This window comes from Platalea leucorodia (assembly GCF_965183815.1).
Source record: "Platalea leucorodia genome assembly, chromosome: 2".
In the NCBI taxonomy this organism is placed as follows: Eukaryota; Metazoa; Chordata; class Aves; order Pelecaniformes; family Threskiornithidae; genus Platalea; species Platalea leucorodia.
In genome coordinates this window covers 59,280,388-59,294,131 of record NC_138824.1, presented here as the reverse complement: position 1 = coordinate 59,294,131, position 13,744 = coordinate 59,280,388, and the positions used below count along the sequence as shown (strand labels likewise).

At 38.4% G+C, this 13,744-nt stretch overlaps 1 protein-coding gene across 1 annotated transcript in view; it reads left to right on the top strand.

The window, feature by feature from the left end:
• The window catches only part of TMTC4 (transmembrane O-mannosyltransferase targeting cadherins 4), a 56,699-nt gene that overhangs the window by 26,732 nt on the left and 16,223 nt on the right, over nt 1–13,744 (top strand). Inside the window, exons 6-11 of the mRNA XM_082337102.1 lie at nt 80–177; nt 2,274–2,366; nt 7,140–7,301; nt 8,083–8,285; nt 9,963–10,134; nt 10,219–10,350. Coding sequence (XP_082193228.1) covers nt 80–177; nt 2,274–2,366; nt 7,140–7,301; nt 8,083–8,285; nt 9,963–10,134; nt 10,219–10,350 — 860 coding nt within the window. The remainder of the gene's footprint in view (nt 1–79; nt 178–2,273; nt 2,367–7,139; nt 7,302–8,082; nt 8,286–9,962; nt 10,135–10,218; nt 10,351–13,744) is intronic.

The following is a 13,744-nucleotide window of genomic DNA, read 5'->3' as shown; positions in this document are numbered from 1 at the left end:
AATTCTAATTTTAGTTTAGATTTCTAACTTTACTTTTAAAGGTATAAACCTAATGTTATGGCATGTTTTCTTTTGACAGCTAAGGAAGGACATAATTTTTCTGTATTCTGGGTGCTGGTGAGTGTTATGCTAGGTGCAGTAGCCATGCTGTGCAAAGAACAAGGAATTACAATACTGGTAAGAATCCTTTTATTGACTGAATTTTGACCTCAGCATCTGTCAGGTGCAGTTGTAAAGCCTACAAAGATGAATCTTCTCTGCAGCTAATCACATGCACACCTTTTTGTTCTTTTCAGAAAACTAGTTAATGTTGACAAACAGCAGTATTCTAGTAGATCTGTCTTGATTGTGTCCCTGCCAATCTGTTAGAATTCTTCATTTTATCTTTTGTAAGCAGGTTGCATATATCTGTTAATTTCTTGAAAAAATTAAAAGATTTACAGTGTTAGTTTAATGTGTGTGATGTTCGTTGGCCTTGTTTTTCAATGTGGTTGTCAAGATAGCAGGCCTACAAACCTCATGTTGAAGGCTTACAAACAAAGACATAACTGGAGTAGAGCATTTTTAAAAGCTTCACCCTCTTGCTTTTGTGCACAGTGTAATTAGAAGTAAGGCCATTGTTTATGCATTTCTAATGCTGAATCTCTTCCTTCTGTCCCTTATTTAAGGATCTGTCTATGCAAACAGATATTGTTACTGTTCACGTTCATTGTGCTCTTGCTTTTTATTACTTCAGTGAAGACATTCTGTTTTGGGTGACCAAATCAGCAACCTGAAATGCTATATCTGTGATTTTTGCCTTTTATATAGCTATATATCTTTATAAATAAATCCAATTTGTAGCTTTAACTGACATAGATAAAGCAATAGAATCAGAAGAATTCTTTGCAGCAAGGACCCTCTTGTCCTTGCTAGAAAAAAAGGGGAGAAGAAATCACAGAAAACTTCTTGCTTTAGGACATTATTTTTGGATAGATGTTTGTAGAGTGATGTATTTTTCAAAGGTGTCTGTAAGGAAAACATAAGGAATTCTCTTAAAACATGATGTGATTACTTCCTTTAGTGGTATGAAGTAATTATTTGATCCAGCAGCGGGAATTGTTATTGGATATGGGTTTTTTATTTGTTTGCTGTTGCATTGCTAGGACAATTGTATTTATTGTTGTGCTGAGGGACACAGGTCAGAGGGATGAAGGGATAAATCACACATTAAAAAGCTTGCTTGTAGGACGAATGTATTTTTCAGCAGGATTCTTGCCTTCCTATCTCCATGCAAGTGAGCCAAAAGCCTTTTAACTGCCAGGTGGCCTTTCTACATGGAACTATGCCACTCTCTAACCTGTCTTCTGTCTTCTCCCTTTGACTGTCAGAAAGAGACTTGTGGCCTCCCAGTGTCATAACTCTTTGCCTCACCTGGAACTATTTTTACTGTCTTTTTTCCATTTAGCTTTTAGAGCATTGAGGTAATTTCCGAAGTTCTTAGGATATAGGTTAAATATTCAAGGGTTGTCATGGTTGGTGATTGCTGAAACATTGAAGGGAAAATGTTAAAGTTGGATTTTGCCAGTCACCTCAACAGAATTACCCCTGGATATATTTTGATTGCTTGCTGGGGGTAGTATGTGCAAGTGTAGTCCTGCATGTGCTCTAGTTTTATGTGTGGTGGCTGATGTCACATAGAACTTCTGATTTTTTTTTTTCCCCCCCAGCAACTTCCGCTGTGTATATTGGTGTAATTGCAAGAAAAGCAAGCCCGATACCTCTGTTAAATCTTTCTGAGCCTTTGTTTGTTGTGGCAATTTATATACCCTTTAAAAATAGTATTTCTGAAACCTGACAGTCAAAAGATACCATGCTGCACAGCAAAAAATAAGTAGAAGGCTTAAAGAAACTCCACCTTACTGACAGAAGCCTTACCTTTTGACCGCAGCGTTTACGCTGCAGAACATTTGGGAAAGAAGATGGAGAGCAGAATACTGTTGTGACCATGCATATGGGGTCTGGCTTGCTGGTACATGGTATTCCCCGAAGGGTTATTCCATGTAGCAGGAGAATCCCCCATGACAGTAACATGATATGCTACTCATCTGAACTCAGGTTGTCAATTTACCATTCTGCCATCATGACTACCAATATATCTCTCTACTTGTTTGGAATCAGTATTAAGATGTACAATAACTCATGGTAGAAGTGGAATTTAAGAAGTATTTTAAAAAAAATATTTGTGCTTAACTGCTCCGTCTTATGCTCTTATTTTTCTCTTGGTTGCTTAGGGTTTGAATGCAGTGTTTGATGCACTGGTGATTAACAAGCTAAATGTTTTGGAGCTTATTCAAAAGTTACTACGTAAGGACAAGTCATTGGAGGTGAGTCCTCAGAAGTTTTGTTCATTCCGGCCATTCAGACAGTCATGTCCTAAAAGACAAAGATGCAATTTCTGACAGTTTTGTTGTTGTTCAGAATTAAAAAAAATAGAGGTATTTTCAGTCAGCTTAGTAAGACAATGTGCTATGACATCCTTGCAGCAACAATAGTAATGGGATAGCATTAGAATTGCATTGGATAGTGAAATCCATTCCACGCTTCTCTCAACAGTATGTTAAAAATATATCATGGAAGAGCTGATTGCTTGATGCAACAAGTTCTCCAGGGTCAGTAGCTATACACCTGAAATGGCTGTTTAACACAGTTTGGTCAGAGTGAAGAGAGAGATATTTATTCAGATTCTCAAATGAGATAGATAGATAGACATTTGAAAAAGTACATTAAAAAAATGTTATGTCTACTTTGCCAATCCCACTAAAGTATTACACTGTTTTTTTCAGAATACGAATTACGAAACAGGACACAGTTCCTAGTAGCTTGGGAGTTTGAAAGAAAAAAATATGTAAGCACTGATAGTCGCTAAGGATCAAATTTCTGACTTCTGTTGGTATCACTTCATCTAGTATTGGCTCAAGTGGAATCGGGCACCTAGTATTTGCACTGGCAAGCAAATCACACAGTCAGCCTCAAGTGAATGATCGATAGCAGCCAAATAGACCAACAGCCTACTAGAACAACACTGCTATTCAACAGCTAAATCGTTTGCCTCTCCCATCCAAGGTTCAGCAAGGCGAGGGAATATTCGTTGTACTTTGCACTGATCAGTGGTTTCACTGCAGAGAAGTCTTGCTCATGTTTCTGAGTAGCACAAGTCTTATGAGGCTTTTAAATTCCTTTGCAAAGAGTGAAGTGAGGAACTTTGGGGGAAGTCAGTAAAAGTGGAATCTCTAGAACTGAAACAGTAGATTTGACCAAGAACGGCTAAGTGAGGAGTGCAGGAGTACTTCAGGCAGCAAATAGAAATGCTGGAGAATTTTGTTGTACAATGAGAGTAATGTCAACCAGCATGACACGGAAGGAGTCTAGAGCTGTAGGGGACTAAAGCAGAGCCAGTTCAGAATTGCAGTCATGGAAATAAAAGGTAATAAGGAGGACCCTAGAAACTACTGACCAGCCAGCCTCACATCAGTGCCTTTGAAGATCATGGAACACATCCTCCTGGAAGTTATGTCAAAACATATGAAAGACAGGGAGGTGATTAGAGACAGCCAGCATGGCTTCACCAAGAGCAGATCGTGCCTGACTAATCTAGTGACCTTCTACGATGGATTGATGGCATCAGTGTACAAGAGAAGAGCTACTGATGTCATCTATGTGGATTTCTGTAAGGCCTTTGATACAGTCCCCCACAACATTCTTGCTGCTAAAATGGAGAGAGATGGGTTTGACTGATGGACTGTTAGATGGATAAGGAATTGGCTGGATGCCTGCATCCAAAGAATTACAGTCAAAAGCTCAGTGTCCAAGTGGAAACCATATGAGTGGTGTCCCTCAAGGGTCCATACTTGGACCAATACTATTTAATATCTTCATCAATGACATAGATAGTAGACGCTCAACAAGTTTGCAGATGGCACCAAGCTGAGAGCTGATACTCTTGAGGGAAGGGATGCCATCCAGAGGGACCTTGGCAAGCTTGAGAAGTGCGCCCTTGTGAACCTCATGAAGTTCAACAAGGCCACATGCAAGGTCCTGCACCTGGGTCAGGACAATCCCCAATATCAATACAGACTGGGGGATGAATGGATTGAGAGCAGCCCTGCGGAGAAGGACTTGGGGATACTGGTGGATGAAAAATTGGATATGAGCCTGCATTGTGTATGTGAATGTGCCTGCGAATCATATCCTGGGCTGCATAAAAAGAAGTGTGGCTGGCAGGTCAAGGGAGGTGATTCTTTCCCTGCTCTGGTGAGACCCCACCTGGAGTACTGCATCCAGTTCTGGGGTGGATGAAAGACATGGACCTGTTAGAGCGGGTCCAGGGGAGGGTGACAAAATGATCAGAGGGCTGAAACACCACTCCTGTGAAGAAAGGCTGAGAGAGCTGGGGTTGTTTAGCCTAGAGAAGAGAAGGCTCTGGGGAGACCTTATTGTGGCCTTTCAGTACTTAAAGGGGGCTTATAAGAAAGATGGAGAGAGACTTTTTACCAAAGCCTGTAGTGACAGGACAAGGGGCAATGGTTTTAAACAGAAAGAGGGTAGATTTAGACTGGACACAAGGAAGAAATTTTTTATGATGAGGGTGGTGAGACACTGGAACAGGTTGCCCTGGGAAGTTGTGGATGCCCCATTATCAGAAGTGCTCAAGGTCAGGTTGGACGGGCCTTTGAGCAACCTGATCTAGTGAAAGATGTCCCTGCCCATGGCCGGGGTGGTTGGACTAGATGATCTTTGAAGGTCCCTTCCTTCCCAAGGCATTCTATGATTCTGTGAAATGTGTCAGAGTCAAACCTTTTTGGAGGATTACTCTTCAAGCATGAAGAGCTTCCGTTTTGTGACTTTTAAACAGTTCTGCCTGGGTGAAGAAAACATCAAATATGCCTTTTTTTTCTTCTTCTTTTAATAGAAGTAATTAACTTTAGCTCCCACCACCTACAAAAATCTGTTCTGCTCTTTTCATGGAAGTGTATCTAAGATTGTTTTGTTTCGTTTTGTTTTGTTTCGTTTTGTTTCATTTTGTTTTGTTGAAAGGCAGATCTTAAATTCTCTAACTTGCAGACTTTTTTTCTTCTCAATTGATACAGGTTTCAGTTTCATGCCAGATTTCAGTTAACTCTAAATCAAAGACGATACAATAATACTTCTTCCACTTTTAAAATTCTGCCTGCTAAGAGATTTTGTGGTCATTTGTGAAATCTGGCCTTTAAAAAGCTGCATGTACTGTTAAATGAAATGAAGCCTGGGATGAGAGGTTTTGTGTAGTTACTCTGTCATAAAGCAGTTATAAATTGTCACTATATGGTTTTCCTTCATAGCACAATTCTCTTCCAAAAACAGTTTTTAGGAACAGTTTTCCTGTAATCCTCATTGTAGTGACTTTGATTACTGAGGTGTGTAAATTGGAAGTAACCATTTGAGCACAAGGGCTAACTTATGTAAAATCAACATTACAAACTTCTTTATCCTTCGGCATTCAGCTAAGTATTGTATAATGACTCCATTGTCAACTACAAATATTAAAAACCCATCTGAATATTGCTTTTAAACTTAACTTTTCTATCATTTTAGAGAATAAATATCTTCAGCCAGGGCACTGTTGGATGTCTGTCTTTGTGCAGTAAGCCTACTTTTTTTTTAAGTCTTCAGAAATAACTAATATTGATCTCCTAAATAATTATGGTGGTGCTTGCTAATCAGCATATTGCAATAATAGATAATAATAATCAGTGTGCCAGCTCCCGTGGAGGACAGAGAACTGATCATGTATAACTAGCAGGTAGGTTTTTAAAGGTAATAGAAGCATATCGGACTAAGGGAGGAAGGTAGGAATAAAGGAAAACTAATACTGGAGATCACATGACCATATTTTTTAGGATCCAGTCAACTCTTCCATGTAAAAATCCCAGGTTTACCGACACTTTCATCTTCAGATGTGTAGAATGGAAAGGGAAGTTGCCCAAATGATCTCTCATTTCAGAGAAACTCTCATCTTCCATCTTCTGCTTCTCTAATGATTTGTTAAGGCTGTGTAAAATAATTTGAGCCATCAGGTTTCAGACAGCTCTAAGGCAGCCCATCATTTCCTATCTGAGTTACCATTTGCTAGCTGGGTAGGATGTTGGAAGCTTGGATTTACATCTCGAAGCTGTGACAGGGATATCATTATAGTTACTGATGATTCTGTTTCCAGTCTCTACTGTTGAAACCTGAAGAAACTCTACAGTACACAGTGTTTTTCTTTTAATTTATAAAACTGATGTGTGCTTGGAGAAAATGTGTTATACTTCACAGGAGGAAGAAATGGGAAAGTGTGTCAAATTTAGCTTCTATGACATCACTTCTCTATGTTTTATGTGAATTGCCTTCTTTAGACCCTAAAGTGTATATTATAAAATATGCGATGTAAATCAACTGAGTTAATGTAGATAAAACACAATTTTTTGTAGGTCTTGGTAATTTTAGCCTGACCAAAGTGTTTTGGGTGCCTGTCTGTCATTAGCTGTTTAATCATGCTAGTGAATGTGAAAATTTTAATTCAGTTTCTCATTCCTCCCACTTTCTAACTATGCAGTTTTCTTGTTGTATGCAGTCATGTAATTTTACCTCCAAAGAGACTTAAGTGGACAAAAACATTCAGTGATAAGTGGTCAACTAGATATATCTATTGAAAACAAAGTTCACAAAGTAACCGTCCTCCATTTTAAAAAGAAAAGATAGATCAATTTAATATGCCTTATACTAAAGGCTGTATTCTGCTCAAATTCCCTATCAGAAATTGCTGTGTAAAATTACATCAGCTATAGATTTACTGAGGATTTGTAGAAGAGAGACTTCTTAAATAAAAACATTTTCTGATTGAGAAGGAAATGAAAATGTTTGCAAAAAATATTTTGCAGTTAGTCAATGAAAGCATAGTAACGTTTGAGAGCTTCCTAGTAACTGCAAAAATAAGAAAAATGTCAACTCTAATAGCAAAAATGCACAGGAATAGCCTCTTCTTTCTGAGATGGTGGCGAAAAGGATGTTGATGTAGTGGGGAAGAGAACAAAATAATGGTTTTATATGAGCCTTTTTTTTCTCTTTCTTTCCTGTAGAATGCTGGGCTGTTAAGAAAGGGGCTGCTTTTCAGGATAACTCTTCTGATGTCTGGAGGGGCCAGTATACTTTATATACGCTGGAGGATTATGGGCACAGGGCCACCGGCTTTCACTGAAGTAGACAACCCGGCTTCATTTGCAGACAGTTTGTTTGTGAGAGTAAGTTATGAAGTTGTTTTTTCTGGCCAGCTTAGAACATTTGTCTTTGTCATCAAATTGAATTTTATTTTCTGTGCTTCAAAGAAACAGTAAAGTGGGCAGTCTTTATGTTTCAAGATGTATGATGAGTCACCTTCCCTTGTGCTGCTGTGATGATTTTCTGCAATTTTTTAAAATAGTATACCTTATATATTCTTTGCATTCAGTTTAGCATGCACCGCACACATTGAAGTACATTTCCATTTACTCACTACTCCTCCCGTGCATGCAAGGATTTAGTTTTTGCTGGGTTTCATCCCTTTTCCACATACTGTGTTTGACTCTTCATCTGTTCTTTCACAATTGAAGAAAATAGCATAAAGTTTTGGTCTGGTGCATTTGGAGTATGTCTTGGCTTTATACTTCTGACTGTATTAAGACTCTTTCTGGAGATGGAGAATGAAGGGCGAAGACAGTGGGTGCTGTCTTTGACATTTTCTCCTGTTGTAGAAGATTATTTTTTTTACATGTGGATAGTGGTTGGGCAGCACAGAATTTAATTTCCCTGCTCTGAATAGGAGAGCCACCTAGCTATGTTTAAAAAAAATTAAAAATTAATTTTCACAGCTGTAAAATAAATGGATATGTAACTAGTTGTAGTCTAACAGTATTTAAGGCCTCTTTATTGTATGAGATATATTTTGTGATAAGGGAAATGATAGCAGAGAGAAGAACTAAAGTTGTGTGTCCCCCCCCTTAAGTTTAGTATCAAATAAATGTTTGTTTTCTTTTTGACTGACAGGCTATAAACTATAATTACTACTATTCGTTGAATGCATGGTTGCTGTTGTGTCCCTGGTGGCTGTGTTTTGATTGGTCAATGGGCTGCATACCCCTCATTAAATCCGTCGGTGACTGGAGGATAATTGCACTAGCAGCACTTTGGTTCTGCCTAATTGGTCTGATATGCCAAGCTCTGTGCTCAGAAGACAGCCATAAGAGAAGGTAAGAGACAGTGATGAATTTTAAATGCTCAGCCAACTTGAGTACAGTATTATTTTGTTAAATCCACTACTGATACTTTTAACAATTCAGTGGAACCAGTGTCTAGCAAATGCCGTTCAAATAAATATTTATAGCTGTCATTACAGTTTTATCCCAATTTGGGCCCATCACTGTACACTGACTAGTGGGAAACAGAGGTGGAGGAGGAGGTATGGATGGCTGCTTTATTTTTCTCCTGAAATGGCATTTTGAGATCCTTAACACTGTAGGTGGTAAAAAGTAATCTGTGCTCAGAACAGAGTAGGAATTGATGTATGTTGTTGCCCCTACTTCTTACAAGTCATCATCTACTTTGATCTTCTCCTAAAAATGAGAGAGAGAGGGGAGGTACCTTGAAAGGAGGTAGAAATGCTGGCCATGGCCATACCATTAAAAAATAAAATGCTGTCCCATAGTATCTACTGAAGAAACAATTTGTACTTTACCCAAAGAAACTAAAAAAATTTATTATTAACTATTCTGTCTCACTACGGGCTTCTACTTCACTTTTCAGGGTCTGTTCCCATGGATTTTCTGTATAATTAATTTCTCAGTTCTTTAAAATTTTTCAACAACTCAATCGCAACAAGGTCATTCTGTTGTTCAGTGCTGAATATTTTTTTTTCTGTGGTATTCTCTGATTTCGTTTCTTCCCTCTCGTCCCCTCAAATGTTAACATGCCACCTGCCTTCCTTTCCTCTGTTCCCATACTCATTTGCACAGATAAAATAATTTTGGAGAGGGATGGAATTCTTGCTACAAGTGATGTCATACTTTCTAGTAAAAACACACACTAAGCCTATATTGCTGAACGGTTTTTAGTAAAAAGTAAAGACAAAAAGTATAGTGAATGCCTAGGACTCTTGGGGACGACAAAAGAGTAAGAGGACACATCTACATTACAGTATAGAGAATTATTTGTAATAAATTAGAGTAGAAAACTACGATGCCTGTGGCCTTTATAAGAAACATGTGGCACAGACGCAGAATTCATATTCCCTTATGTCAGCTCTGTAAAAGTAAGGTACCTAGTCTCAGTTTTCTAAGGTCTGTATAATCCATAGGTACCTGCTGAGGATTACTCATCCTAACATAGGTACCTAAACCAAGGAAGACAAATTGCACTCAAGAAGTGCCTCTCTCTCCTGACTGTAGAAAAAGTGTAGATGGCTAACTTTCAAGTGGTTAAGCACAATGGATCCTACTATTGATGTATTTGTTAGGAAAGAAAATGCTCTCTCAGTAGGACATGTACCCAAGTTTCTTCTTCAACGGTGACCTGTATTTTTACCATTACTGACTTACTAGTTCCAAAAATAGACAGGTAGCTTTTACCATTACTTTTCCTGCCTGTGTATTTTAAATATATATTATGTAATTAATGTGTTTCTGGCTTGGGAGCATGAACATTGCTTTTCTGGGATTTATAGCCAGGATTTTAAAAGTGCCTGATGGAGTGACATGTCAAAACCTCACTGAAACTTAATTTGATTTTGTTATGTAGCTCCCAAAGGCTGCTTTTGCATGCCCAGTGCCGTATGCACATCCTTCTACAATGTTTAAATAAAGTTTATAAGTGGAAAAGGTACTTTTTGTTAAGATTTGTGGTTAATTTGAGAATCTGTTTCTTGTTTGCAGAATTCTTACACTGGGACTCGGATTTCTTATTATCCCTTTTCTTCCTGCAAGTAACCTGTTCTTCCGAGTAGGATTTGTTGTTGCAGAGAGAGTCATCTACCTCCCCAGTATTGGATATTGTATTCTGTTTACATACGGATTTAGTCTCTTGAGTAAGCAAGCCAAGAAAAAGGTACTATCAAAACAGTCGGTAAAGTTGATGATGAAGTGCTTCAACTGAATGGTTTGTTTATTAACTTGTCTCTCTTTCCTTAAGAAAATTCTCGCTGTGGCAGTACTTGGAATCTTGTTGATAAATGTTATGCGCTGTGCACTCCGCAGCAGTCAGTGGAGGTCAGAAGAACAGCTTTTTAGGAGTGCACTGTCTGTGTGCCCTCTGAATGCAAAAGTAAGTCATTCATGTGGACTTCTAATCTTTTTTTTTTTTTTTAAGTGTTTTGAAATTTGGGCTAGAGGAGGTGTTATGCATAGTTAATATACTGTGGTACAGTGTTATTCACGGTCTTGCTTGGTGCAAGAATATGACACTGACATGCCAGACACCTAAATTACAGTGGTAGTATAGTCAAAATACCAGACACTGCAAATTACAATATTGTAATTCAGAAGTTGGGAGTGGGAGTGGGGAGGGGAGGAAGAAGGGGGAATACACTTCAGGAAAGGCATCCAGTCAAATTGGATGTACTGCTAATAAAATCTACTAAAACAATTATGCGTATAATTGCAAGTTATTACAATAAAATATCAAAAAGAAAGAAAGTAATTTGTAGCAATATATTCACCTGAATAATGCCTATGCTATGTTTTTAGAATCCTTTTTTTGTACCTTCCAGTGGTATATATATATATATATATATATAGCCAACACAGCTAAGGGACAAAGCAGCATCTCATCAGTGTAATTGCAGGATGTGGGGGTAAAATCTTTGCTTCCACTTCTGCTCTTTTTCAGTGGCTGAATGGGCTAGAGTCTTCAGACACGGGCACTGAGGAAAACTGCAATATTCCCTGCAAGGCTTAGTGAGGGAACAAGTAAGAGGGTGGGACTGGATGGGATGTTTCACTGAGCTGAACACCAGTGTTTGGCATAGTAGACTGAATCTAGCCTGCCAGTGGAGGTGACCTCCACGGCAGTCCTTTGATAGCTGAGAGTGTGATCTGTTGGAGCATACCACAGAGCCCTGATACTGTCTGAATTTTAGTGGAGACTCTTTGAAGAGCCTAGGAATAGGAATGCGCAGCTTGTCAATAAAAATACATTGATGTTTTAAAAGGTTAGATTTCTGTAATCTAGAGTGGTATCTAGACAATACAGATCAAGACAGAGTTTAGAAAGGAACCCGTGAATGCTCAACTTTGCAAAGAGAATGATAAACTTAGCATCTACTGGAATACAAATACGCAGCGGTGAGCTGTAAAAAGCATTTATGGCCAATATGTACTACATGGTGGTGTCTTTTAATAATCTCAGATTTCAATACATAGACAAAGAGCCGTTGAATTTTATTGTGTGGCAGTGATAGGCAACCATCTTCTTTTTAATGATGACCTCAGTATATCTTGTCTTCTGGATGACAAGCGCGTACTATAAATGGAGCACATGCAATCTGTTTCTTTGTGTGTAACTCCATCCATCTGCCATGGTAAGAGTGCTTTAGACAGATCCACACTCTCTTTGCCTGTGCTCCAAGCTCTTTGGACACAAGCCACGTCTGGCTGGGAAGCTGTGTAGCTGTGTTCGCACAGCGCTGTGTTTGAGCCGATAAGCTGCGTGCAAGCTACTGAACTAATGCAGCTGGTTCAAAGCCAATGAGTGTACAGGGAAAATGAGCTTGTGTTTGTCAACACTGGGCCATGTAGCCATGCCTGAGCTAGTATTGCTGCTAGTGACAGCTTGCACAAATAGAAAGCATGGTGATGTGAACAGGGAGGGTTTTGTAGGCTCACGTTCCAATTTTACCGAAGGAATAACTTTGAAATCACAGTAGTAGGGCACTTTTCTAGGCAACAGCATTAGAGAGTCCATGTGTGAGAGCCAATTTCTTTTTGTCTTTATGGACTCAGCTATATTTATTCAATTTTGACAAAGGTAAATGTAAAAATTGGAGCTAGGTTCTCTTCTGATATTCTGTTGTTTTGAAATTGCAGACTTCCTTTAAAAATGACTCCATAGGACTTTCAGTGGCCTATCTATTTCAGTGGGAGGCTGATGCAGACCAAAAGGTGGAATGCAGATAATAGCTTTTTCTTGTTGTTCTTGGAACATCTTTAATATGTGTAACATGGTCATGCTTTACTGCCCTTATGTAGCAGGGTCCCAGAATCTCCAGGTGTCTCCCAACTAGCAATAAAAGCTGCAGCTCCTAGTTCATGTATTTATGGTACAGTTCTTTTCAATTCCATATTGTCTGTATGTGAGCAGTGTAGACTAAATTTACCTTAATTCTAAGTAACAAGTAGTTACAGCAGTCCCTTCTCTAATTTCAATACTCATCTTCTTTAAACATCTCTTTAGATAGAGGTGTAGAAACTGCATTAAATCAGATTGTCTGGCATAATAGAGAATCTATCCCCTTGAGAGATGAATGCATCTGGCTCAAGAGGATGAAATTTAGGATCAACTTTGATACATGTGGCCCAATGATTTTAAAATTTATTGGAAATAATCAGGTACCATAATGAAGTTACAAAGATTTTGACTTTTTTTTAAAGTTCACAATACAGATTTTTAAATGTCTTAAATATTTTAAATTCTATTTTAAATATTATTTATTTAAAATATTTAAAATATGTATGTTATGCTTTTTTTTTTTTTTTTTTTTTCTTAAAGAGAGAGAAAGAAGCATGTTACAGATCTTGATTAAGCATGTCCAGGAATATGTCATACATTTGAACTTGCATGGTCCTGCACTTAAGTTGGTTTCAAAGGTTGTTAGACCGAAGCAGTATACATTTTGAATACATCTGGCAGTATTTTTCTCGGCTGAACAGACGGTGCCTGTACATTGATTCCATTTCCTGTTACCACCTTTTTTCATACCATATAGATTGACTTAATTCCTGTATGCACTAGTGTGACTTAGAGCCAGGCCTGTGTTGTTTCTACTAAAGCAAATTTTGTGAACAGTTATGGATACTCTTTTCTCCTGATGTGTTGATTATATGTTAGAGGTAGTTTATAAATTTGGAATATTTCAGTGATACTGACTTAAAAGGCTCACTGGATCCAATTTGGCACCTCTTCATGTGATGTTATTATGTTGCAAGTTAATCCTGGAGTGCTTTGTTGAAGTATTGGAATATCTAATTACAGGCCATGATAAAAGCATAACTACTGTTTCACCATATCAGTCTACTGGCTTGGATTTATCTCCTTAGCTTTAGACATCTACATCTGAGTGAGTTAGCCAGGCTCCCTTTATAACTGGGAAGGAGAAGCTGTCCCTTTTAGCACTTGGTTCATCATCACCTTGGACTAAATGACTGACACAGGCCAGAAGGACTGCACCCTAGATCTGTGCGTTTCGCTCCACTGATCATAAAAGAAGCCCTGACAACTAGAGCAGATGTGGATACATAAGGTTATGTGAGATTTTGCCCTTGCGCTATTGGTGTTCGCTGTTTCTAGACATTGCTGTATTGCTCCTCACCTTCTTCAGGTCATTACACATTGTTTCTTTTAATTTTAAAGATTATTCCCAAAAATGCTCATCCTGCTGCCTTTTTTTTTACCATGTGATAAGTTACTTTTGGAAGTGCCAAGTTACTTTTTCTTGGCTTTT